The following is a 26,675-nucleotide window of genomic DNA, read 5'->3' on the forward strand; positions in this document are numbered from 1 at the left end:
AGGAGGACGCCACAAAGGCCTTTAAACAGCAATTAGATGGGCCAAGACAAAGGACGACGTCCCACTGGGCAAAATGAGGTTTCTCTGCGGGCCCCAAGGAGTGCCAAGGAAAAAAGCAAAAGGAAAGTTTATTAGTTTGACCTGGCAAAGGATGCTCAGGACTTAGGCCTCTCCGATGGGAGTGGTGGCTGCCTCTCGACTTTCAAAATGGGGGACAGAAAGGCAGTCGAGGATGAACAAACTGTATTAGGAATATTCCGCGCAATCAAATTTAATTTGCTCTTAAAAAGTTTGTTGGTCAGAGGAGTTAGTTAACAATGGGGTTAGCTTATTTAAGAATCTTAGGATATCCCTGGATAAAAACCATACTTTATTGGGTTCAGATTTTTAAATAGAAAGAAGTTATTTTTTACTCAAATGAAAGGAATGTATTTTAAATTTACAAACGATTGGCTTTACATTTATTCGAGTTCTTATTAAGATTTTGATAGTTCTTTGTGAGTTTAATGTCTGCGAGGACCAATATCTGACGAAAGTTCCCACAGGCGATTGAACTCCTTCTGGTAGATCTCGGCATTTCCAGCGTCGTAGCTAATGAGGCAGTTCTCCCAGTTGCCGCCAAAGCCCTGCGTTGACCAGTTTATGGAGCCGGTGGCGAACGTTGTGACGAAAGGTCGATAATGGCGAAGTCCCCGGCTCTTCTGGATGTCCAACACCCGGGATTTGGCGTCCACCACAAAAAACTTGTGGTGCATTAGGGCTTTTGACCTTAGAGGGTTTCTGGGTGCGCGCACCTGCACTCCATAGTTTCGCAACTTTTCGAAGGCATAGGTAGCTGATGACTCCTGGTTAGTGATTATACGTACACACACGTTTCGGCTAAAGGCCTGTAGTAGAGCCTTCGTCATGACCATGGAATGGAACGAAAAAATGGCCAAGTCCACAGAGTACATCGCTGCATCGATCCGATTCACTATTTTTTGCTGGTTAAGCTCGGAGCAAAAAGGATTGCCGCAATCCTGCTTCTCTTTGGGCACTTTGTCACAGAGATATCGGTAGTGCTTCGCCGAACAGTCCTCGCCCTGATCATTGAAGACGACCAGCTCGAATGCAGCTCCTCTGGGCAGCATCCGCTGCCGAAGCTTCCTCCAGAGCCGAGAGACTATCTCAGAGATCAGAACTAGTGTAGCTCCCGCGGCGATTGTAGCCAAAGCCTGGTTGTCTTCCACCCACTTGCAGAGATCGTAAGCCAAGGAGGATTCCATTCCAAAAAATTTGTTAAACTTTATGATCAGTCCAAGTTCCGTTCCTGAGAATATCTTGAAAAACAGTGCTGCAAGCGAGCGTTTTATCCATCGAGGGCTGCAAAAAAAGGTGTTGGAAAAAAGCACATGTCTTTTCAAAAGAGTGTTGGAAAAAAGCACGACGTGCCATTTTACGAACGTGCTACATAAGTGATAAATAAGTTTTAAAAATAAATAAATATAATAAATATATAATATAGTATAATTGAAATTAAATGACTTAAACTACATATAAGATATAGACTAAATATAGACTCTTTTCAACCAATTATTTGAAATTTTAAAAAAGAAAAGCTATGGCCACACTGCGTGTCATTGATGCTTTACAAGAGATTCTTAAAATGTGAATATTGTGGGTACGATTTCGTTTATTTTTCAATTATTTTTTGTAATTTAAATCTTAATGATAAAGTAAAAGCATTCCCTCTTTATTAAAAATTTTTAAAATAATTCCATTTGAAAACATAGACCGAAAGCCCCTATTGAAAAGATACTTCCCAACTTTCACTGTACTTGTAGCACAAATGAACCTGACAGCCGTCGATAGCACTGATTAATTATGAAATTGTTGAAAACGTAGATTGTATGAATAACCGAAATATTTGCACGCCCGGATACGAGTGTGGTATTTATTTATTTGTAGTATCCCCATTGTGGGTTCATTTTTTTTCCGGATAATGCAGATGCTACGGACTCATTTATTGTTTGGTGTTCAATTATTGTAAATTCACAGAAGAATGCAACTTATTACCACATCACATCACAGCCTGGCCAGGATATGAAATATGTGTATGGGCAGCAAAAACAAATAAAAAAAAAACAGAAATGAAAATGAAAAACAAAAAATATTTTGCTGTGGAGAGGAGAAAATGCCATGAAATTGAGTTAATTAAAAGGGAATCCACTGTGTACCGCCCACACACATTCTCACAGGATCTCTCACTCTGGCGCACACATACACGTATGGAAATACGGACATAGACGGACATCCGGCATGAAAATGCGGTGAAAAAAAGCAAGAAGCAGAGTGCCAGTGAGATGGACGCTGGCCAGAGATGAATATAAAATATTTGGTTAATAATGCACACACAGAGCACGGCATGTCGGTGCAATCGCATACATATGTATGTATGTATGAAGAAAGATATGTACGTGGGATATGTGTATGCAGTTCATAACGGCGCAAAACGGACGAGGCATTGCCCGGCGGGATGGAATTGTTGAAATTGTTGAAATTTGGTGGAAAAATATGCTCTCGCTTTAAAATGCATTCAAGTGCAAGTGCCGCAAATGCAGTTCACTTCGCTGAATCGATTTCAATGCTTTGGCTTTGGATACACCGGGCAAGAGAGAGTGAGAAAGGTGGAGAAAGGTACAAAGAATGGCCGAAAGGGGTGAAAGAGAGAAAGAGAGAGATTTATACCACCCACTCTCAACCAACCACCCACTCTACTCCATTTCCCCAGTGTTTCTGGCCAGAACAATTGCAACATTTTGCCAAAACTTTTCGCTGCGTCGGAAGAAGTCCAGCCCTCTCTGTCTCACACCCCAAAAGCCAACCCCCCCTCCCTCCACCCAGTTCGACCCCCACTCGGGGCAGCTCCCCCCAATAACTGTCTGCGTTGGAGCGAGACAACTGTAGTGTACTTCAGACCGGTGGCGTGATGTATATTTCGCAAGGCAAACAATTCATTTCGTGCAACATATCAAGCGACAGAGAGCGGAGCGAGTGAGAGAGGCGCAGCCTTATTGCCATCAGATAAGAGAAAGTAACAACAACACACCAGCAGCAGTAGCAGCAGTAGCAGTAGCAGCAGCAGAAACTCAAGTCTCCGCCCCATGCAAAGAGGTTTCCTCCGCAGAAACCGGTTCCCTGTGCCTGTGCGAGCGAGCAGCACAGTGGCAAGCGGCAGACATCTTGCCAAGGGTTGGACTCTGCCGCAGGACTCGCCGTAGCTGACCTTAAGGCCGTAGCTCCTTGAAATTGGCCAAAAATGTGCGTGTACTGCCAAAAGGGGCGTAATTAAAATCAACTGAACCCCAGAGCACCAAGAGGGGCAGGGGGGCGTTGTAATGGTGGCCGAGCATGCAACCGCCAGGTCGCTCCTAATTGCCGCATACAAAATACTTTCACCAACTATGCAATGTTGTCATAATTCTTCCGCCCACCGCACAGCCGCCACCCCCTCTCTATCACGCCATCTATCACACACCCAGAAGCCCCAAAAAACCCGAAAACCACACAAAAAAAAAAAGGATAGAGGGGGGGTGAAAAAAATACAACATGATAGCAAGTAAAGTAACGAAAAGTGCACATGTGTATGAAATATGCGCCCTGTTATTGCTAATACGCATTCCAGTTGCAGTTTTCGGCTCAACTCCCGGGCCATCGGCTCACAATGGAGTGGAATGCCACTGCCGCTGCCGGCATGTCAAAGTGAATAACTCAATAGCCATATTGGGTGTCCACCTGTGAGCGACAGAGAGATAGAGATTGAGAGAGAGTGAGAGCGAGTGCTGGCAGCTCCATCCATCAGCGGGATGGCAAGAGAGGATAAAGGCTGGGGGGAGGCTGGATGGGTGGACAGCAGTGGAAAGATTGGGGAATGCAAAAGGGGGGAAGTCTACAATTCCGCGTAAATCCACTCGTTGAGAGCACTTACATGAGCATCACAAACACACACACACACAGATACACTCCCCATACTCACACACAAATGGCCGTTAAAATTCTTGACAACCCGATATGGTAATGATAATTTCGCACATTGAGCCGCAATTTACACTTCTGCGGAATAAAAACAAAAGCAAAGTCTCCGCAACAATCGCCAATAGCCAGCCAATCGAGCGACCATTTACAGAGCACTCGATATCCGAGGCCAACCCGATCGGATCGCAATCCCACCCAACTGGTCGACTTGGCCATCCGGGCCATCCGGGGAATCCATTCGATCCGGGGAATGCATCGGGGACACGCGCAGCGCATAATCTTTAATTAGCAATGACCACAAACGCCCAGGAGGAAAATGCCACAAGGAAAACCCAATACCCCATAAAAGAAAAACAAATATGTACCATCGTCAAGAGCGCAACTAACAAATATGCAAAATATTATGACACACATGGTACAAATAATTCCAAAGGGCACATGGAGAAATAGTTTGGGTTAAGGGTTAAGTTTTTCTAAGGTCTAAGATATAGGAACAAATATTTAAGGACATTTTCTTTCAAGTTAAGTCTAACTATTTCAAATTTCTGTTCTTTTGGAAATTAATTTGAAAGTTGGAATCCATAATTTGGAGAAAGAACTTTCAGGAACCGGAAACCGGAAAGAAGGATTTCAGGATAGGGGAAGATATTTTTAATATTTATCTCATTTTAAGAAGTATTATTATTTACTTATTTTATATATTTGGAGCTAAATTATAACAGATCTGTAGGACTGTAGATTTGTAGGTCGCTGGTTCATAGCCGGCTCGAAGGACCAGATGTTTAGGTGAGGGGCCGTTGGGCCGCCGCTTAGCTGAACTTAAGAGCACACCCGCGCTGAAGAGCACACCCCCGCACCCCCCAGATCTCCGAAGTATCATATAAGTATCATCATATAACATTTTAAAATTAAAACTTTATTTGAAGTTGATCATTTTTGAAAATAATACAGTACCTGGACATAAAGGTATGTCCAGGTACTATACCTATACCTTTATACCAATTTTAAATAAAACTTATTATTTTTTGCTTATTTATGTTTTAATATTTCTTAAAATCCATTTATGGTATACTATTTCTCGCAGTGCCTCAATCCTGTGCCGGCTCTTTGTCCAGCAAAGAAGCACTTGAAAAACGCATTTAAAATAACTCCCGAGACCTGAGAAACCTCCGCTTGGTGGAAACCTGAGCCAGGAGCTGGGGAAACTGGTGGAGCCTGGAAACGTTGCGCAGGTCAGTAGCAATTAAGATAAGCCGCTACAAGTGTGCCGATTATGTCCTGTCAATGTGTCGTCGATAGCTCCGGCCGGCGCCCACGGTGGTCAGGTAACTCAGCCTGGGAATCACCTGGGTAGCCCTGGGTAGATCGGTGGAACAGGGGAAGGGGACAGTGATCTCAGAGGCACTCAGGCAACGGACATCGGTAGCTGTTTGGAAGCGATAAGCTGTCCAAATGGAGGAAAGACTGTCTTCAGGCAGAAGCGGGAGTTGGGGCATCCTGTTCGCCTTCATATGCATAATGCATCGGGCTGACAGGCACCGAACGGGGCAGACCACCGATCGCTGGATCAGCATCTGGTTAGACGACTTCTAATGCCGCACTTTTGAGGTTGCCGCACTTCCTTTCCACTCCGCCCGCTATCCTGCTGCTGCTCCCCATCGCTATTAATTAGAATGTATGGCGGCGGTTCCTGTTTCTGCCCCTAATTTTTGGCATTTCCAAGTTAACGGCACGCGACATTTTAAATATGTATGATGTCCTCTCATTCTTCTCCGCCCTACATATATCTTTCTCTTTCGGCGCTGCCTTTTCTTTTTCGTTCTTTCTCTTTCACGAGTCTGTGAGTAATTTGGGTGGCATTCCACAAATATTATTGTTCAAATATTTGAAACTTGATTTGCATTTTTCAGCACTCGCCTCGTTTGTCGAAACGCCGGAGTGGCGGAGTTCCTGAGTGGCAGAGTGCCGCCGGAATCCCCCAATCCCCGGGAGCAGCTGTTGAAATTGATGCCTGGTCGCGTTTGGCATTTGTGTCGAATATGCAAGTAGTCCTAAAGTCCTGGCCATGTTTCAGATAATGAACACGATAACTGCCCATCACGAATGCGGAATACTCTCAGGGCTCAGGGGCTTATCGCACGAATGCTTATAATTTTTTTCTGCAATTTTAATTGTGACTTTAACTTGGCTTTTGATCAATTAAATGGTAAAAATGTAAATTTAATACTGGGGGATATTTATAAAAATGTAGCGAAAGATTTGGTAGAAACCATAAAGATACTTAATAAAACCCCTTTGTAGAACAGAGTCTCCTTTAAGATTAAATTCTATCTTCTCTTACACTATTTATAATTTTATTTTTAAAGTTTAAAATAAATGTAAACCAAGTAAACCAAAACCTGTCACTTAATAAAATGCATTGTGCCTTCTATCCTTTATTTTCCTTCCCACTTTTTTGTCGCAGGACCTTTGTGTGCTAACAACATCAATTTTCCATCAATAAACCGTATTTGCGGCATTCTTTTCCACACTATATTTTTTGCTGGCATAGTTCACAAGGTCAAATGCCATGTCCCCATAGCAGCTTGACAAACTTTCGATTGCATAAGCGAGAAAATGAAATGCAAACAAAAAAAATTAAGGAAAACTAATAAAAAAAAAAGAAAGGTGCCGGCGGCAGGCGGTTTGATGAACTGGCTAATAACGGGAAGTAGACCCCTTGTCATGGTAACACCAAGTAATTTCGGCCTCATTACCTGGGTGAGTCTCACTCAGCCAGCAGCATCCTTGGCAGCCGGTCTTGCCGCGTGCCGCGTGCTGCCAGCGATTTTCCGCTTTCCACGACCGCTTCCACCACCCCACGCCCCGGCAACCCGAAAGTTATGAATAGCGGACGGAACAATCAAATCAGCCAACGAGGCAGACACCCGCCAAGGAGCCCCACAAGATGACGACGACAAATTGGAGTAATGAAAATGTTTTCGAAGTATTTGCTTTGAGGTAGACGCGAATGCGCACAGAAGTATGCTACGTTTTTGGGGGCAGTCTCCTCCGATACGATTCGCTAGAGGCACTCTTAGGTTAAGGGCCTACTTATGGCGGCATATTTGTACACGGAGAAACAAGTATTGGATAGTTATTGATGGGAGGGGTTAAATATTAAAAATATGGGCTATATATTAAGGTAATTTCAGGTTATGAAGAGCCATAATAAAGTAATAAGAGCCATAATACGACTTAACACTCTCAAACTAATATAGTTACTATTTTATAATATAAGCTATATGATAGTATTGTTATCTTTTTTTTTAATAATATAATGCTTAAAAATCCTTGTTATAATCCTTGAACAAAGACTCCTATTGTAACTTTAAATTCCTCTCCAAAAACCCTGAATAATATTTAAATATCCTGATATTGGCGTGTTCTGAGGCCCCACTCACCCCATTTTTTTGTACATTACTCCTTATCGCCAGCAATGCCAAATGTTTCAATATGTTTTTATGTTAGTTGAAACAGCATGTTGAATGCTTCGAAATCGCTGATAAACAGTGAACAACTCGGCGAGGTGAGCAAAGCCAGCAATGGGGCATGTTGTGGAGACGGGGGGAGGCAAGGTGGCAAGCCGCTGGAGGAGCCGCCGGAGCTGGAACTGAAACTGGAAGCTACAAATACAATACAAAACGAGGCAGACAAACCCACGAACCAACAGGCCCAGACCCAGAACCAGGCCCGGGCTCAGGGCAACAGGCAACAACAAAGGCAACATCGAGCCAAGATGGAGACGACGAATTTCGGTGTCTTTGAACAGCGCCTTGTCCCAGGGAGATGGAGTCATGGGAACCAACTTTTCACATTCCGGGCGCGCTTCTGTTTTGCAGTCTCTGCTTTGGCCCTGATATTCGGTGCGTTTTTGCCGAGTATCCAGCAGCCCCACCTCTCCAGATACTCCACTACATGCCCCATGCCCCCTCCGTTCCTGCTCTCCACCGAAAAGCACAACCGTACCGGCGGCACAAAGACAAAGCCATTCGATGGACAATCTCCGATGTTTGGTTTTGCGGCCAGGCGGCAGGACGAGAATCCTAAGCCTCGGTATCGGACACGATCCGGAGTCCGGAGTTCTTCAGCTCACTGATAAGAGCCCATCCCGTGGGTTCTCCAAAAAGAGAACAAACTAAAATGCACAGAAAAAAAAGAAGTATGTCTTTAAGGGGAAGTTGTCTGGTTATATTTTGGTAAAGGATTGTATTTTTGGTTAAACAAGGAAGGTTATCTTGATAGAATTTGGGATATACAATCTTTGTTTAAATATTAAAAATATTAAAATATTAAATGAGAAGCTTTTAAAGCGAAAAGTATCTAGTTTCTAGAATCTAGAGTATCTACTTAATAAGCTAGCTTATTTTGAAAAAGTGTATAAGTTTTGGGAGTTTGGTGAAGCCTACCACCTAACTATAGCTTCGACTTAAGCTATACTATTTTATACCCCTATCCTTCTAATATTATTCTACATATTTTTCCCTATGTATTTCTTAATCAAATTGTTGCTTTTCTAGTTTTTCTGCCAATTTCCAAGCAAATCGCAAAATTTCTTATCTCCTCGCGGCGGCAAAATGGCCAAACGAATGAATGGTTGGTTCGCAAAACAACTGCAAGATCGTCAGCATTAAATTGTTGCAACCCCCCCTTGGATGCTCCTCCCTCCTTCCACCACCGCCCCCCCTGGCCTACACTTAATACCAAGCCACAAAGATGATGAAGTCTTGCGTCGGCTCGACTGCAAAATGCTTTTAAGTTGTTTTTTGTCTCCCTCTGATGCTGACTTTCCAACTTGCAACGAATGCAGTTGTTAGCAGTTGGGTCTCTGCCCCCGCCAAGCCCCCCTCTGAATGTATATATATGTACATAAGTATATATTCCGGCAGATCCTGCTCCCAAATCGAACGATCGAATGAACGAGAACGAGTAGCCGCCAAATTTGTTTCTTGACAACGCGGACGAGGACGGAGGAGGGAAGTACGAGGCAAGGCGAGGCATTCATATGACGCACGATCGGTTCGATTCCCGAGCCGCCAGCCGCGATCCCAGATCCCAAGATCCCAGGCCTGAGAAACGTTTACCCCCTGCCATTGCCACAACCGTTGCGGCAGCCTCGCGATCTCTGTGGAGAATACCTCCGGTGTACGCCGGGGCATGCAACTTCTGTGGCTGCTCTTGTCTTTGCGGCAAGTTGCAAAACGCTTTGGACGTTGCGCATTTTTGATGATCAGTTTCGTCTATTCGTTCAGGAAGCAACAGGCGACTGGGGAGCAGATCCTATAAAAATTCTTGTAATCATTAGAAAAATTGGTTATTTAAAGGCAGTTAAATACTTAATTTGCCAGATAATTGGGTAACTAGATCCGGTTTTTTCAAAGGGTTTTGGTGAAAATTAATGGAGGATATATTTCAAAACCTTTTAAGGTCTAAATATTGAGTAAGATAAAAAAAATGGCCAAGATATTGTCTACTATGATGACCTTATGTGGAAATCTAGCAAGGATTACAAGTCCATCAGAAAATTTTGAAAAATAGGGATCGAAATTTTTGTTTTGAGGTTTTGATGCAGAATGAAGCAGAATCGAACTAGAAATCGTTTAAGGTATTCCCCTCAGGGATCGGATAGAAATTAGCAAAGATATGGCCTTGGCTTGGGGCAAAAATGGAATTCCTGGATTTTACAAGGGGGTCCATCAGAAAATTTTGAAAAATATGGATCGAAATTTTTGTTTTGAGGTTTTGATGCAGAATGAAGCAGAATCGAACTAGAAATCGTTTAAGGTATTCCCCTCAAGGATCGGATAAAAATTGGCAAAGATATGGACTTGGTTTGGGGCAAAAATGCAATTCCTGGATTATACAAGGGGGTCCATCAGAAAATTTTGAAAAATAGGGATCGAAATTTTTGTTTTGAGGTTTTGATGCAGAATGAAGCAGAATCGAACTAGAAATCGTTTAAGGTATTCCTCTCAAGGGCCGGATAAAAATTGGCAAAGATATGGACTTGGTTTGGGCCAAAAATGGAATTCCTGGATTTTACAAGGGGGTCCATCAGAAAATTTTGAAAAATATGGATCGAAATTTTTGTTTCGAGGTTTTGATGCAGATTGAAGCAGAATCGAACTAGAAATCGTTTAAGGTATTCCTCTCAAGGATAGGATAGAAATTGGCCAAGATATGGCCTCGGCTTGGGGCAAAAATGGAATTCCTGGATTTCACAAGGGGTTCCATCAGAAAATTTTGAAAAATATGGATCGAAATGTTTGTTTCCAGGTTTTGATGCAGATTGAAGGAGAATCGAACTAGAAATCGTTAAAGGTATTCCTCTCAAGGATCGGATAAAAATTGGCCGAGATATGGCCTTCGTTTGGGCCAAAAATGGAATTCCTGGATTTTACAAGGGGGTCCATCAGAAAATTTTGAAAAATATGGATCGAAATTTTTATTTTAAGGTTTTGATGCAGATTGAAGCAGAATCGAACTAGAAGTCGTTTAAGGTATTCCTCTCAAGGATCGGATAGAAATTGGCAAAGATATGGCCTCGGCTTGGGGCAAAAATGGAATTCCTGGATTTTACAAGGGGGTCCATCAGAAAATTTTGAAAAATATGGATCGAAATTTTTGTTTTGAGGTTTTGATGCAGATTGGAGCAGAATCGAACTAGAAATCGTTTAAGGTATTCCTCTCAAGGATCGGATAGAAATTGGCCAAGATATGGCCTTGGTTCGGGGCTAAAATGGAATTCCTGGATTTTACAAGGGGGTCCATCAGAAAATTTTGAAAAATATGGATCGAAATTTTTGTTTTGAGGTTTTGATGCATGAATCAGAATCGATGTCTCTCAAGAATCGGTAAAAATTGAACAAGATATAGATATAAATCAGTTATATCCGTTCTTGAGTGCATAGTATTGTACATCTACAAAATATTTCTCATCAGAAACTAACAGCTTTTGCCTCCTAAACCCAAGAACTAAAACTTTTAAATCAGAACCATTAATCAGCCACGATTCGGAAAACCAAATAAGCCATTCTCTGTGCCATTCCCATAAAATTTGAAGATTTCGCGATCTATTTGCCCCTACAACTCTATCAAGCCGCCCAGTGGATGACCCCCTGACCCCTCCAGCTCCTCTGCCCCCTGCGATGGTGCAAGAAAAATGCACTTGTACAACCTTGAGGGCCCATCATCCATTTTGTCAACGCCATTGCACTTTTTGCTCGATTCCCTCGATTCGCTTATCGACTGCCGCCATCTGTGTCGTGCGTCTTCGTTTTCCCCAGAAAGTCAAGTCCAAACTGTGGAGGAGGAGGAGGGGGAGCAGGATGTGGCAAGGTAGGCAGTGGGGCAGGTATGGGATGAAGCGGCCACGTCAATGAGTAGATCAATCAAAAAAGCCGTCCGCCGAAGACGAGGCAAGGCATTAAATGCCAGACAATAATGACCAATCGGAAGAATCTTAAATGCATCATCACGTTTCCCGCAGTATCCGGTGTGGATGGATGTCCCCAGTTGCTTCTTATGGTCCTACACTCCACACCACAAGTCCCAAAACTCCATTTAATTATTTTGCTAAATTGTATTTAATTGTACTCAATCGAGTAAAAATTTTGAAGTACATTAATTTTTGGAGCTACATTTTTCAATCTCCCCTATATGAGGCATCTAAGTCCCCCTGCTAAGGGAATCCTCCACACACTCTGTGGAAAAGTCAAAAGATTATTTGCAGACCATAATCCATGGATAATTGGTCATTGCAACCATATTTCATAAATCGCCAGGCATCTGGGGCGCTCAATCAAATATCGAAAGGCCTAATCCAGGGCGCTGGCTTCCTTCCCCTTTTCGGGTGCGATTGTTTGGCTAAATTTAATTAAAATTTCATTGCCTCCGACCTCTATTCGGGCACGATTCCACATTTCGGGGTGTCCATGAGCTGCTGATGCCATGACGATTAGATTTTATTAAAAAGCCAAATATGCACAATTATTATGCTACGCCAACCACTTGACAGTCCACAGGCACGGAATATATGCGAGGGATGAGGCGTCGACTAGGGTGTATCATCCAGAGTCCCAGAATCCTGCCCAGCTGGATGTCAGCTAACATCTAGGACAACCCTCACACTACTCATCCACCATCCACATTCACATTCATATCCTCATCATCATACGGTATCATCCGTCCATTAACAATGCCTCAGACGCATTGCTCTTCGCTGTCTGCGGTGCGGTGGTCCTTTACCCTCTTTTTTTGTTTTGGACCAACTCGCTTATTTGCTTTTTAATAAAACAGGTGCTCGACCTTCAGCCTGGAGTGGCTGGCTGGCTGGCAGGCAGGGGAGTGGGTGGTGCGTGGGTCTACTCTGTGTGTCCTTTGTTGTGCGTGTGTCACTGCTATCTTTTATCATTTAATTTCGCATTCAAACGTTTCGCACCCTCGGCATCAAAAGGATGCAATGTGAAAGGATCACGGACACACAGACAGAGATAGCTGAGAAGAGGAGAGGAGCACGAGAGCAAGAGTCCTGATGCCAAAAGTGCGTGCGGTCTTCACTTCACTTCGTTCGGACCCTGCTCTCCGCCGTATTGTCATTTTTCATTTTGCGCACAATCTCCCCACCCCGCCCTCTTGGCCCGAAAATTTGTATATGTCGAAAAGTCCAACATTCCGGACTTCAAGTGGATAGGGGGGTGGGGGTGAGGGGGGTGGCTTGCTGGCTGGCAGCTGATTCAGAACCGTATTCCGTATCCGTATCCGGCAATTAGGCCAAGCGTAAAGCGTGCTGAAACTATTGAAAAGGACAAGAGAGATATATAGAGTCAGTGCGGGTAGTGGCACTTTGGCGGCTCGAGGGGTGGACTAGGGGGAGGGCAGTGGGCGATGGGCGGTGGGTGGTGGGTGGTGCGTGTATGCCAAATCGTTTTGTGATTGCCAAAAGCTGTCTTCGGACTTTATTGGTTTTTTGGAACGAGATTTCATCAGCACTGACGGAAAAATGTGCGTCCAAACAGATTGAGGGGAAAAATTCCATTTGTCTTTGTCTCTGAGAGGAAAAGTGATATCAACTGGCGATTAATCATCACAGGTAATCATGGATTTTTCCAAGAAATACTATAGAGACGAACAATATTATAATTTCTACAGAGGTTCATATTAAATAAAATTTAAATATTACTCATCCTGAGTCACTTCTAACTTGTAGGCGGCTTAAGTTAAAAACTAAAACTATAAAACAAAAATTTTATAAAATTTTTACTAAAAAATAGGCTCTATTAACATGTCCTTACTATTCCCAAAAGGTCCTTTTCCTATGGACATGGATGTTCTATGGATAACTTTCTCCATCTTTTAATAAAATATCTTAAAATATAACGAGATAAATATAATATTAAAACGAATCACAGCATTTTCTCCCTGTGCACTTCGCATTGAATATTATTTGAGCATTTTTGGACAATCATTCCTATTATCAAAAGTCATTGACACCCTTTTATTTATTTTTACATTTATTGTTTTTCCCCATCGCCCTTCACTGCTCGATATCCTTGCGATAATCGCTTACATGCCACTTGTCCTTGTGCAAGGGGAGGCGAGGATGAATGAGGCGAACGGGGGGGAAGGATAGGACAATGCCGTGAAATAAGGATTAATGGTGTACACGATTATTTGTGCCGGGGCGATGAAGGAAAACGAACCGAGGGACAAACATATTAAAAAATACAATACGAAAACTGTCGCGAGGGCGGCAGGCAACACTGGAACAGCAACAGGATGAGCCCAAGGATATTCATGGGATGGTGTAGGTCGAATTTAATAAAACTCTCCTGCCTGCCTGACTGACTGCCTGCCCGGCAAACTTGTTCTCGAGTGTTTATCCTTGCGGATGGATGGGGTGCCGTTTTCCTTCGAAGGATATTGAGGGGATGGATGCTGGTGAGATTTCGCCACGCTTCTGGTTGGCTGACTGAGTTCACTTTTCCGAGCGGCGGCCTTGTGTCCTTTTTTCCGAGGGGTGCGTATCCGTGTAGCCTGACAATTGTTTTTGCTGCTTGGGGTTTCCCCTTAGTCGCATGATGAAGAATTTATTTGAAAATTAAGAAGACAAATTATTTAATTTCGACTTTATGAGCTTTTTCAGCAACCCCTGCTCCTGTTTCCCGCCCCTTATCCTGATCCGGCTCCTGCTTCTGACACACCCGCAATCCGCATCCGACATCCGGCAAGTACAACTGCTTTAATTTCGAATGCGAAAAGGACGCGGGCGAGCCCCAGCGATTTCCTCGAAAAACGGAAAAGGGTTCGTTTTGGCGGCCATTTTGTGCCCCCTGTTTCCGGTTGAAAGGGGTTGGGGCAGAAACGCGTTTTGCATTTTATGTCCGACTCGGTAATAAACACGCAGCTAACGCTTAGGATATACAATAGAGAATGAGAATTAGAACGGGGAATCGGAGAGTGTCCCTCGGACTTGGAAAGTTAAAACTTGGGACTTGGCACGAGCACGCCACAAACTTAATTTCATTTAGTTTTATGTACATTTCATTAAGCAAAAAATGTTCAACAGCAGGCAGTCAGGCAGGCAGGCCAACGGCGACCAACATTGAAGTGTCCTGCATATAAACCCGACCGACTATATAGCTATATAGGTATACCGATGGCGACTTGGGGACAATCAAGATAAATAGCAAACGGAATTTTTATTGCCGAAAGGATACGGCCAAAGGGCGAAACAAAAGGCAACCGAAAGAGTTGAAAGTGTTGACGTGACTGCTGTATGTCCTGCAGCGGCCTTTGTCCTCTCACCATGTGTGTGTGTTTGTTTGTTCCAGGATGGACTCACAAAACACACACACACAAGCTAGGAAAATTGTCAGAATGTTTTGTATTTTCCAAATTTATTGCCGGTGGCAGCATTTTGTTGTTGCTGCGACCATAGATTATCTCATCGTTTAGAGGGCCTAATATGCGCCGGAGGCAGTCGCAATATGATTTATCACCAACCTACCGATATATGATCGTTTTGGGCTTGTTTACCTCACCTTTATCCTTTATATATCCTTTACGCCTTTAGCAGCTACCAGGCAACTTCTTCCAGCTGCGAGGCAAACATTTTTAATTACACTTTTTACAAGAAAATTAAATGGCAACATGTCATCACTAATTAAATTGTTCTTCTTTTCGGTTGGTGTCCCCTGCTTCATGGTTATCCTGCGTGTGTATATACTGTGTGGTGGCAATGGGGTATAGGGATGAGGGGCGGAGGATGAAAAGTGTGGGTCCTGGGGAAAGGGTTGTGCTAGATGGCTGCGTTGATAATGCGAGGAAAATACATTTATCAAACGGAGTGATAGTGCGACGGCCTAGGACACGGTCTATTATGTTGTTGTGGCCGAAAGGTCATAAAAGGGAGCACAATATGTAAACTATATCTGTCAATGGTTAATGCTGGGCAATTAATTGTAATTAAACAGCATAATGCATCTGTTATTGTAAAAAATGCTAAATGGCTAGATAAAGAATTAATTAATATTAAGAACTTTCCATAGGGGATATATAGTAAAGAGGAAATATAAAAAATACCCTTTTTAAATAAATAAAAAAATTAAACGGAACAGAAAACTGTTAAATCATTGAACAGTCAATGATAGTTTTCATTTTTAACATAGTTGTGGCGTTGGTAAACCGTTTAAATCTCATGGTTTTGGAAAAAAGCTTGCCTTTGGAAAATAAAAATTGAAATTCATCAACAGTATAACTAATTTAAAATAAAATAAATCTGTTTAAGGTAATTCTTTATCAATGTGTAAAATAAATTCAGTTAAATTTGGCGGTCTGCAGCTTATTTACAGCACTGAAAACAAAAAGGTACCTTCCAGCACTAATGCAAACTATCGATAATAATTTTGATTACTTTAGGAGAGAGTAAAAATAACGTATACCTTATGTACAATTTTTATTCTGACCCCAATAAATAGGAGGCAAAATAACCAACAAATTTAAAATGTAGAGAATAAAAGCTCAAATTATTTTTTTGCTCAATCGATATTCTTAGAGGTGAGACTTTCTACGAATGGTAAAAAGGATAATATCAGCTGATTGCGAGTATGACCGTATTTACTAAACTCTTCCGATAATATATCGATATTCTTTTTTCGATATTTACCCACACCATAATACAAGGCCCAAAATCAAACCATCACTAAATTTCCGTGGAACCAACCTTGCGTGTTTTTGCCATACGAAACTACTCAAGTAAAGGTTAGTAAAATAATAGGGAAAATTAATCTGCGGATAAGACAGAACTTAAAATTTGGGAAAAAATAAAAGGTTTGCTAGATGGGTATTGCATTTCCGGTAGATAGCCTAAAAAATGACCACGATGCGCGAGAGAAAACCGATGAAACTCGTGTGTATAAGTGTGTGTCTGTGTGCACGTCCTCGTTTCTTCACGGCGAAAAAGTCAAGCTGTGAAATCAATAAAATTGCGAATCAACGTTAATTGCAGTCGTCATTGCGGAGTGATAATAATAAGCGAGTAAACTGCTACACAAAGTGAGCATTCAATGAATCACTCGAATAAAAAACACAAAGAAAGTCAGTTGGTTGTGTGTGTCTGTGTGGGTATACACTCATTTCACACACAAAATGGCGGCGGCACATCGGAAAATCTCATATGCTGTTGACGTTGCCGCAGCCACTATCCATCCATCCGTCTTGGTTGTTGGCCTCACCTTCCCCCTGGAAGACACCCCCTGAACCACGGTTTTGAGATTTTTCCACATCAGCCAGCTTCACTCTCTTTGGGATCTGTCCAACACACTCTCTCCTCCCCCCACCCAAAAAGGGGGGAAAGAGAGCTAGCCGAGTGAGAGTGCACTTTGTTCGCCTGCTGCCCTGCTGTCGTCATTGCAAAAATCGAGTGAATTCCATAGATCGGCTATGGCTACGTAAATGTGGTTATTATTTGGTCTTGGAGCCCCCGCAATCAAAGATAGGAAAACACAGGGTCTTGCAATGTGGGTGTGCCACTTGGCCAGTTTAAATATGCAGACGGCCCAAGCAAACACTTGTACACGAGCCGAACGCTCGAATTGAGGTCAAAATCATCCACAACTGGGTCTGGGCGCAGGGATGTGGGTAGGGGGGTCGGGGTCGACGCCTCTATCGCTGCAGTGCCTGCCTGCAGAAGGGGTGGCTTTTCGCATTGGGAACTGTTTTGTGCTGTTCTGGGGGGTGTTTAGAAGAGACGAGAAGACATTATTGCAGGAAAGGCAGCAGGAAGGCAGTTGAGAACTCGAATATGTATGTACACACCGATGGCTTTGGAGACAAAGACGCAGGCAGGGTTGTTCTACCGCATACACACACAATCACAGCAATCTTCCGACTACATAGTGTCTCCCCAAATCAATTGGGGCAACTAAATCCAAAACCATTGGGTGAGTGAGTCACTTGGCAAACTCACCGAAATACGCTAATCAGTCGTAGAGTGTACTATATAACTCCATGGGTGAGACTCTGTTTAGGTCCCGGGGTCAAGAGACTTTAATTCGATGGCGCAGAAGAGCAGCATCGCTGATGTGGAGCGAGCAGGACAGCACGAGGGAGAGCTCCAAAGCTGAGGCCATAAACCTCAACACAAAGAAAGGACACTGACACACAGATGGAGATTCTAGCAATTGGTGGTATCCCCATCCCACTCGCACTCCACTGAGTTCTTTTTCAATTTCCCCCCATCTCTATAGTATATGTTTGTATGTGTGTGTGTGAATGCGCGCCAAACAAAGAAAGCGGGAACAAAGAAGAACAGCGACACAGTATCCAAAAGTCAAATCAGTTGGAAAGTAATTCTCAGCTCAGTTGAGTAAAAACTTTGAAAACGGTTAGTTGTAAGTAGCTGCTGTCTAGAAGCCTTGATAAATAAAATATAATATTAAAAAAAAACAATTAATTAAAGTTAATCACTTTACGGGGAGATGGCAACACTGCTTGAGCCCCAAACACACACACACACACAGTCATCCATGAAAGTGGAGAGAATTCCAATTGGGGAAAGAGAAAAGGGGGAAGAGTGAAATAAACTTGAAGGTGTTCGGCGAGGTTATTTCCATTAAGTGCACATTATTTCCAGTTTGCATTGGGTGGATTATTAGGCAGGTGCTGGTACTGGTACTGGTGCTGGTTGTCGTTGTAAACAAAAACCCAGGCACTGCCAGAGACAAGCAAACATCCGACAAGATCAGTTATTCTCAGATATTCAGATACTCAGATACAGATACACAACACAATCAGACTGGCATTTCTTTTATATTCCTGTCACAATTGAACGTAAGATATAGTTATAACTCGTGTGATCGGTCCTAGATTCTTTCGTGTACTCTGTATATTTTAGTCTTTCCTACTCTTTGCCTACCGCACAGTTGCCTCTTTTTTTTTCCCCCCGGATTCCGTCTCCCATTTACTATACTTATCATTCTCGTCCTGTACAGGATTCCCACATACGCAAGGCAACCCCAAGTGTGACGTATCGTGACGGAGAGACCATACAACCAGGTGTTACCCACACAGGACTCTCAACTCTTGGCAGTAGCTGACTAGGCATCGGAAATCCAGGACCAGGAACCCAACAGGAATCAATAGCAGGACCATCAGAAGACATCCAGCTATCGATCGGATCCATTTCCACATTGTATCTGTGTGTACGTACGCGTCTGTTTGTTTACATTTGTGTGCGTTATCGTCCAGTAGTTACCAGTAAAGGAGCACACGTGAGATCTGAGATCAGGACAAACCCAGCCAACCAGCCGGGGATCACCATCAACAGATCAGATCAGCTTTCCTCCTCCAGTTACGAGGATTCAAATTCGTGCAACTTGCGCACGATCCATTTCGCCCCCGAGTCGATCCAGAAAATCAATCACCATTCCTCTATCAACGTACGACGCCGCTCCCCTTTTGCACTCTTACGACGACAGTCCGCAGCGTTGGGACCTCACCAACGGGCACCAGGCAGGCGTCATCATAGATCAGTTCCGGGGCGGCAAAGCGATCACCATTGAGGGAGGCACCAGCACCGGTGACACGACGAGCATCGGCGGCGGCAGCGATTTACGACTGGTAATAACGGCCAATCCCGGCGAGATCGAGCGCAATTACGATCAGCCCACGAATCGCGGTGGTGGCGGAGGCGGCGGCGTTATCGGCGTCAGCTGCGGTGGCCAAACCCCACCGACTCCCTCGGTCGGCAAAACCCTGCTGAACACCAGTCCCAATCTCTTGCCGATCACTACAGCGACCGATACGTTCAACAATCTCAAGAACTTGGTCAAGATCGACAAGGGATCATCCCCATCATCGGGCTCGAATCAGGGCGGTAGCGGCGGCCATTACCGCAAAGGCTCTAACACCGGTTCCGGCTATAAGAGCGGCGGCGGCGGCAACGTCGGTTCCCCAGCTAGCAGCGAGGGTGTAGGCGGCAGAAACGGAAGCCGATCATCTGGTGGACCAACCGGACACTTTTCAACTGGCTATAGCAAGAATTCCGCCAAAATTCGCCAACACGATAGCGAAGTGAGCCCAAGACCTCGACGATCTTACCAGGGTGATTCGTCGTCGTCGCGTTACTATCAAAAAAATAGTGACATTTTGGGTCAAGGCATCGGCGGCAGTACCGACGTCTACAACGGCTCCTCCGGCAGATACCAGCAGGACCAGCAAGGCGGAGCTCATCGTGGTAGTCGCAACTATCACTCCAACTCCGATGGCAACTACAATCGATCATTAAACTCGAACTCCACTGTCGGTGGTAGTGGTAGTGGTGGTGGTGGTGGACAAGGACAAGGAGGAGTAAACTCTGGTTCCGGTGGCAGTGGCAGCAATTATCGCTCCGCCCGCAACTACGAGAACGGCAATGGGAGCAACGGACCGCAGCCACGTTACGGCAGCGGCAACGGGAACGGCAACGGCAACAATAACTCCAACTCCATTTCCAATTCTATATCCACGTCCGTTTACAACGGATCGTCAGCAAATTCAACTGGCAGCAGGCCTCCTCGCAGCAACAATGATGGAGGCGTGAGTGGCAGCGGCTATAGCAACAATTACCGCGACAATTACGACGACTCACCATCACACCAACGCTACACGAATAGTCTTGAGCGGAACGGATCGGGACCGGGACAGGGACCGGGGGTAGGTGCGGGAGGACCTCGCGGCGGCTACGGCAGGCCGGAGGCGACGGATCGTTACGATCGGGGAGCGGTAGGCAATCGTACTCCAGTCCTACGCAACGGCAATGCCTCCTCAGCTCAGATTTCGGGATCCACTTCCAATTCTTCGAACATTTCATTGAACTCGGCCGGCGGACCAGTTTCCCAACAACAACAACAGCAGCAACAGCTCCATCAGCAACAGCAAAACCAGCAGCAGCAGCAGCAGCAACACCATCAGGCTCATCAGGAGAGATCCCAGGCGGGCAAGGCAAGTACTCCGCCACCAGTTACCGGACGTTGGATACCACCATCGCTGCGTCCGCAGCATGGGCTCACCCAAAGCGAAAAGAACGACGCCGTTTTCCGACGCGTCCGTGGTATATTGAACAAGCTAACGCCCGAGAAGTTCCAGGAGCTGAGCGATGAACTACTGAAGCTAGACCTCAACTCGATCGTGATTCTGAACGGCGTGATTCTGCTGATATTCGACAAGGCATTGGACGAGCCGAAGTACTCGTCTATGTACGCCCAGCTGTGCAAGCGACTGTCCGAGGAAGCCCCATCATTTGACAAGGAACAGCAGCCCAACAATTCGTGCACCTTTCTGCGACTTCTGATCGCCGTGTGCCGCGACAAGTTCAACAATCGATTGAAGCGCGACGAGAACGACAACCGTGAACGGCCACCGCCCGAGAATGAGGCCGACGAGGAGGAGCGACGCCATTTGGCGAAGCAACGGATGCTTGGCAATGTCAAGTTTATTGGCGAACTCAACAAGCTGGATATGTTGTCGAAGAATGTGCTGCACCAGTGCATCATGGAGCTATTGGACAAGAAGAAGAAGCGTACGGCCGGTGCGCAGGAGATGTGCGAGGACATGGAATGCCTGGCTCAGCTGCTCAAGACTTGCGGCAAGAACCTGGATTCAGAACAGGGCAAAGAGCTGATGAACCAGTACTTCGAGACACTTGAACGTCGGTCAAAGTCATTTGAATATCCACCAAGGATTCGCTTCATGCTAAAGGATGTCATCGAGCTGCGCCAGAACCATTGGGTGCCGCGCAAGGTGGGCACCACCGAGGGCCCCGTCCCCATAAAGCAAATACGCTCGGACGACGACTCGATTATCCGCACCCCGTTCCCCAATCGTGGTCGCGATATGCGCAACAACGATCGCGACTCGGACAGTTGGATGAATCGTTTCCATCTTAATCTTCAGCCTGGCGGCTACAACGACATGTTCAGCGGCCTGAGTGTGACGGGAGCTTCTCCGATTGTCTCGCCGTAAGTATACCACTCCTGGTGGGAGAGGCTTTATTGTGGGAGTGACGTTCTAATCACAGTTTATGGCCTTCTTGCAGGTTCGTCTCCGGTTCGAATCGGGACAGGGATCGCGACAATCGCCAATATAACAATCGTGGCGATCGCAACCGGGATCGCGATCAGGGTGGCGGCGGCGGTGCCAACTATGGCAGCCGCTACAACAAGCACAACCAGAACGGAGGGAGCGGCGGTGGTGGAGGCTCCTCCAATAACCGGGATCGTGACCGGGACGATTCGCGAAGGAACAACGATCGCGACAGGGATCGCAACGATGGCCAATACGGGGGTAATCAGTTGCTGGGTAGCAAGGAGTTGGCGCCGAGGTTCAAGCGCAACTTGATCACCACGAACCAGGATGCGGTGGAGAACTTGCAGATGCGCCCGGCAGCCAACTCCTTGCTCTTCCGAGCGGCCTCCCAGAACCAAAAGTTCCCGGCCACGCTGCCCATATCCACGCCGCCGAACAGCAGCAGCAAGGATCAGCAGGCCAAGGACCAGAGCCAGCTATCCAACTCGCACTACCCGCTGTTGGGCACTCCAACCTCTCATCTGCTGAATCCGGCACGCCCCTCGTCCACCCCCTCCGCCGAGTATGCGGACAACCGTACCCTGTTGGGTCTGCAGCAGGAGCGCGGCCTGAAGGCCACCTCCTCGTCGCCAAACTTTGGCTCTGCATCGGACAAGCTGGGTGAGCAGACGGATGGCCTGGGTGGCAGGAAGGGATCGCAGGACGGCAAGGATCAGGGCAAGAGCGGCTCGGTGGAGAGACCCAGCACCCCGGTGGGTGGCACCGGCAAGCAGCAGAAGAAGGACAAGGGCCCCAGCAAGGAGGAGCTGTCCAAGAAGGCCACCCAGTTCTTCAAGGACAAGTTCTACTTCGACTTGGAGGCGGAGATCAAGGAAGATGGTGTGGTGGCTGATGCCGATGCAAAGGAGGATGAGGAGGTGAAGGTAAACGGCGACACAGCCGAGAAGGCAGTCGATGGAGAAGTGGCCCCGGAAGAAGAAGAATCGGAGACCAAGGCAGATACCCCAGCTACGTCGACCGGCACTCCAGATCCCTTCACCGAACTTGTGGATGGTTTCCTTGAGCTGAAACTGCCGGAGAAGGCGCTCAAGGATGTGTGCATCAGCCTGCTGATGGAGGTGTTGGACCGTGTGAACGATGTCTACCTGGAACGTGTCGTGCGCTTCCTCCAGACATTGCGCAAACAGTCCAACATCAAGCCGAACGTGATCGTCGAGGTATTCAAGCAGCTCGTCAACAAGATGAACGAACGCGAGGCACTCAATCCCCGTATCACGTTCCTGGTGGCCACCGTGCTGGCCAAGACTGTGTGCGAGCCAGCTCTGCTCAAGTTGAACGACATCGCCAACTACACGGACAACGGACAGCACTATCCGCTGTTCCTGCTCGTGCTGCAGCAGCTGCACAAGACCATCGGCAAGGAGGCGCTCGAGGAGAAGTTCCGCGCCAGCAAGGTCGACCTGATGAACAGCCTGCCGGAAGCCGATCGCACCAAGGAGCGCCTGGCCGAGATCCTCGAGGACCGCCAGCTGTCATTCCTCTACCCGCTGCTCAAGGTGCAGTCGGAGATGCTGAAGCAGCTGCAGAGCGATCCAAATCCCAACAACTTCTACAAGTGGATCAAGGCCAATGTGGAGAACAAGTACTACAAGGACCCGGGCTTCATTCAGGCCCTTATGACCGTGGTGGTCAAGTATGTGACCCGTGAGACGACCCTGGCCCCCGGCACCGATCCCAAGGAGGCGCCCGAGAAGTCGGTGACCCTAAAGGAGCAGCAGTTGCTGGAGACCTATAGCCAGATGCTGCAGACCTTCCTGGGCCAGAACGAGCTGCAACTGATGGCTCTCTATGCACTTCAAGTTTTCTGCTACAGCGAGAGTTTCCCGAAAGGTAAGACATCCTTAATATCCTTTATTTAAAAACATAATTCTAATATTTTTTTTAATCAGGAATGCTATGCCGTTGGTTTAAATACCTTTACGAATCTGAGATCATTGAGGAGGAGGCATTCGTCTCGTGGAAGGAGGAGATTTCCGACAAATATCCAGGCAAAGGATCCGCTCTGTTCCAAGTAAATGCCTGGCTGACCTGGCTGCAGGAGGCCGAATCCGAGGACGACGAGGATTAAGAAGAAGAAGCACCACCAGTCCCGCATAACAACGCTACATGTTTATCACTTCCAATATTTATTCACAAATCGAAAATGATTACATGATAAAAAATCTAACAAAAAAAAACAAAAAAAGGAAAAAAAACGATATGATAAAGATCAAGTTTGAAATCGCGGTTGCAAATCTTAGTCAAATTATAGTAGAAGAAACATAAAAAAAAAAAAGAAAAGAAATTTAATCAAAATTATTTGATATCCAATATAAATTCAAAGAACTCTCCTAACAACCTAACGATCAATAAATAATACGCAATAGACGCATACGTAATGAGAATAACGGTATTTAACCCATAACAACCCCCGTCATCAATGAATGCAAGCGAAATTAGTAAATTATCATTGACATTTCAAGCAAACAACTGAAATCGAACATAATTAATTAGTGAATTCATCTCGATATTTTTGTTTTTGTTTTAATTTAAAATATAACCCAACCGGAACTGATCTTTTAACCGAATATCTATGAATTATTTACTCTCCGTCTTCAACTACCCGATTGTGTATTTAAATAAGTAGGTCAAATCAAAAACGACAACGTATAAATTATATGAATATTTAACAAAATAACAAAACACCAATCGATGCGTGCAGATGGGAGCGAAGAAATCTGATTCTAATTGTGAACAAACCTATCGTACATATGTATTTTAACTCGTCAAAAAACGTAAACATATTAAACATCGCCCACATCAAATAGAGCCTTAATAAATGCAACCAACACTGCGAAAAGATTATTTTTATTCATTAACTTGTGAATTATAGGAATAGAATTTGAATTTTCCGCCTTAGAAGGGTTGGGATGACACCAGTGCTGGAAAACGGGGCTGCCAATTGGGGGGGTCTAAGCCTTAATTTTTAAAAATCCTAGAATTTTATTCTATTTATAATCTAATATTAATTAAAATTCATATTTATGTTAAATACATAAACCAAACCAATCACTTGGTTTATTTAAAAATTATGCAAAAGTTTCTGATTATTATAACAACGTTTTCCAACACTCAAACTATTTCAAGTCAAAATCTGCATTTCATTGTTTACGTTTTAACTTATATTTTCCAAAGAAAGTACAATTTATTTAGCATCTTGAAGTCTTATACCAACACAATGGCAGCTGTAGATGTCCTAGAATCCAATGTACTTATAGAGGAGGCTTCACCCCCCAAACCGACTGAGCTTTTTACCTCGCACTACGCCCAAGTGGATGCAGGTCCCATGCAGTTTACGGTGCGGGCTTTGAAAATGCCGGGAAGCACTTTGCTGTTTGTGAACTCCAAAGAGGAGGTGCTAGAGGAACTGGCACTGGCCATGCCCTCCCGTGATCCAGCCTCCAAAGATGTCTTATCAACCACCATACTGGGCGGCTACGGCCAGACGGAATCTTCGGTGCTGGCCACCAAGTTAAGCAAGCGATATCAACGTCCGTTCTATGTTAGCTTCAACCTGAAGGTGGACCGCCTGGTGGGCCCTCTGTTCGAGAAGGCGCTCGTTACCTACATGCGCGACCATCTGGAGCACTTCGTCTGAGTGGGTAATGTGATTGTTTTATTATTAAACCGCAGCACATTTATTTATGGTTCACATGCACAGGCCGCGTGGGGGTCACCGCCGTTGGATGCGCGTCTATTTCGGGGATCGCCACTGGAGGACCCCACGGACACAGCACCTCTACCTCGCACTCCACTCCAGCGATACGCAATCTCCGTTCTCCGATCTCCGCTCAGACGTCATGCGGCGGTCGAGTGAGCGCGAACTTTAAACGTATCGCAGAATCAAACTACCGAACATTTTGTACAATAAATTTATTGCCTAAGTAAGTTTACAGAGTGCTCTGCGTATCAATTATGCCGTGTGGTATGGTGTGTGATAGTGCGTTCATTGTAAAAAAAAAAAGACCTATGGTTGGGGCTCACCCACTGGGGGAGTGATCGCATGCCGCCCGCATGCTGTTCGCCGTTCACGGCTCAATCTCGTTCGGCGAATCGACCACAGACGTGAAGGTCGACTGCACCGATCGATTGCCCTCTTCGCCTCCACTAAGTGATTTCCCTGGAATCATTCCGAGTTCTAGTATACCTAGTATACCTACTATATTGATTATATTGCGTTGGTTTGTTTACACAGTGATTGGTAGTAAATTTTTACAAAACTTTTTGGTTATGGGAAAATTTTTAAGTGCCTAAAAATGATGGCAATCATTATCGATTACATGTGTGGGGATTATTAAGCAATCATTATCCAATGGGAAAATTTTTCAAGAGCCCAAAGGCAATGGCCTTTAGGGAAATAATCTTGCACTGAAAGTAGGGGTTACTATACCATTATTCTTTAGGGTTTTTTAAAGAATACGTTACTTTTAATAATTTAAAGTTCAAAAAGTGATAGCTAAGTAGTTTTAGGTACAATATAATATTAAAATATTAAATAAGACTAGGAGTACATTTTTGTGATTCTTACCTTTTAAAAATCGGATAACCCCCTGTCTAGCTATATTTTCCTTTTTAAAAACATTATAATGTTTAAATTCTTCCAACTTTAACTCTAAACCAGACAAACATTTTTATATCCAGCTCCAGTTAGCACCCACTGGCAAGTCTTTTGCCATTTCCTGCCCAGACTATCGTAAATCTAAAAACTTTTGATAAGTCAGAGGTCTGAATTACCCCCTCCAAGAATGCCAGTCATTTGTATATTAAAAAAAAAGCCCCCAGCGGCTTCTTAAGTTGTTGTTGGATGTTGCCGCCTGCCTGGATGATGTGCTATTGAAACTTTTCCGCCAAAAACGTGGAACCCAAAAAAAAAAAATAGTCAAAAACAAAAAAAACGACAACAAAATGTGCCTCTCATAATGCCCAGTCTAGACGAGATATTGTCAGGCGTATCAGCA

At 44.9% G+C, this 26,675-nt stretch overlaps 3 protein-coding genes across 4 annotated transcripts; 2 read left to right on the plus strand and 1 right to left on the minus strand.

Moving 5' to 3' along the window:
• Positions 1 to 503: 503 nt before the first annotated feature.
• Positions 504 to 1,265, minus strand: LOC108119234 (mitochondrial cardiolipin hydrolase-like). Its single transcript, XM_017232323.2, has one exon. The coding sequence runs from the start codon at positions 1,263 to 1,265 to the stop codon at positions 504 to 506; it is 762 nt and encodes a 253-aa protein (XP_017087812.2).
• A 17,563-nt stretch (positions 1,266 to 18,828) lies between these two features.
• NAT1 (N-acetyltransferase 1) lies at positions 18,829 to 24,245 on the plus strand (the record flags this gene model as incomplete). Its single annotated transcript, XM_043210220.2, has 3 exons — positions 18,829 to 21,551; positions 21,629 to 23,508; positions 23,568 to 24,245. Coding segments are annotated over 3 exons (4,782 nt in total), but the record flags the coding sequence as incomplete, so codon positions are not given.
• Positions 24,246 to 24,774: 529 nt separating this feature from the next.
• LOC108119252 (uncharacterized) lies at positions 24,775 to 25,605 on the plus strand. 2 transcript variants are annotated; one of them, XM_043210405.2, is made up of 2 exons: positions 24,775 to 25,315; positions 25,379 to 25,512. In XM_043210405.2, exon 1 carries the CDS (start codon positions 24,896 to 24,898, stop codon positions 25,313 to 25,315), a length of 420 nt encoding a protein of 139 aa, XP_043066340.1. In that variant the 5' UTR covers positions 24,775 to 24,895; the 3' UTR covers positions 25,379 to 25,512. The 2 variants fall into 2 exon arrangements, with proteins under 2 accessions (XP_043066340.1, XP_017087845.2); XM_017232356.3 differs by having other exon boundaries at positions 24,777 to 25,319; positions 25,379 to 25,605.
• The last annotated feature ends 1,070 nt before the right edge of the window (positions 25,606 to 26,675 follow it).

The sequence above is a fragment of the Drosophila bipectinata genome, chromosome 2R (genome assembly GCF_030179905.1).
Source record: "Drosophila bipectinata strain 14024-0381.07 chromosome 2R, DbipHiC1v2, whole genome shotgun sequence".
Lineage (NCBI taxonomy): Eukaryota > Metazoa > Arthropoda > Insecta > Diptera > Drosophilidae > Drosophila > Drosophila bipectinata.

Excerpts from the sequence above, each read along its gene's own strand:
- LOC108119252 (XM_043210405.2), top strand. The coding sequence starts at position 24,896 with ATGGCAGCTGTAGATGTCCTAGAATCCAATGTACTTATAGAGGAGGCT.
- LOC108119234 (XM_017232323.2), bottom strand. The coding sequence starts at position 1,265 with ATGGAATCCTCCTTGGCTTACGATCTCTGCAAGTGGGTGGAAGACAAC.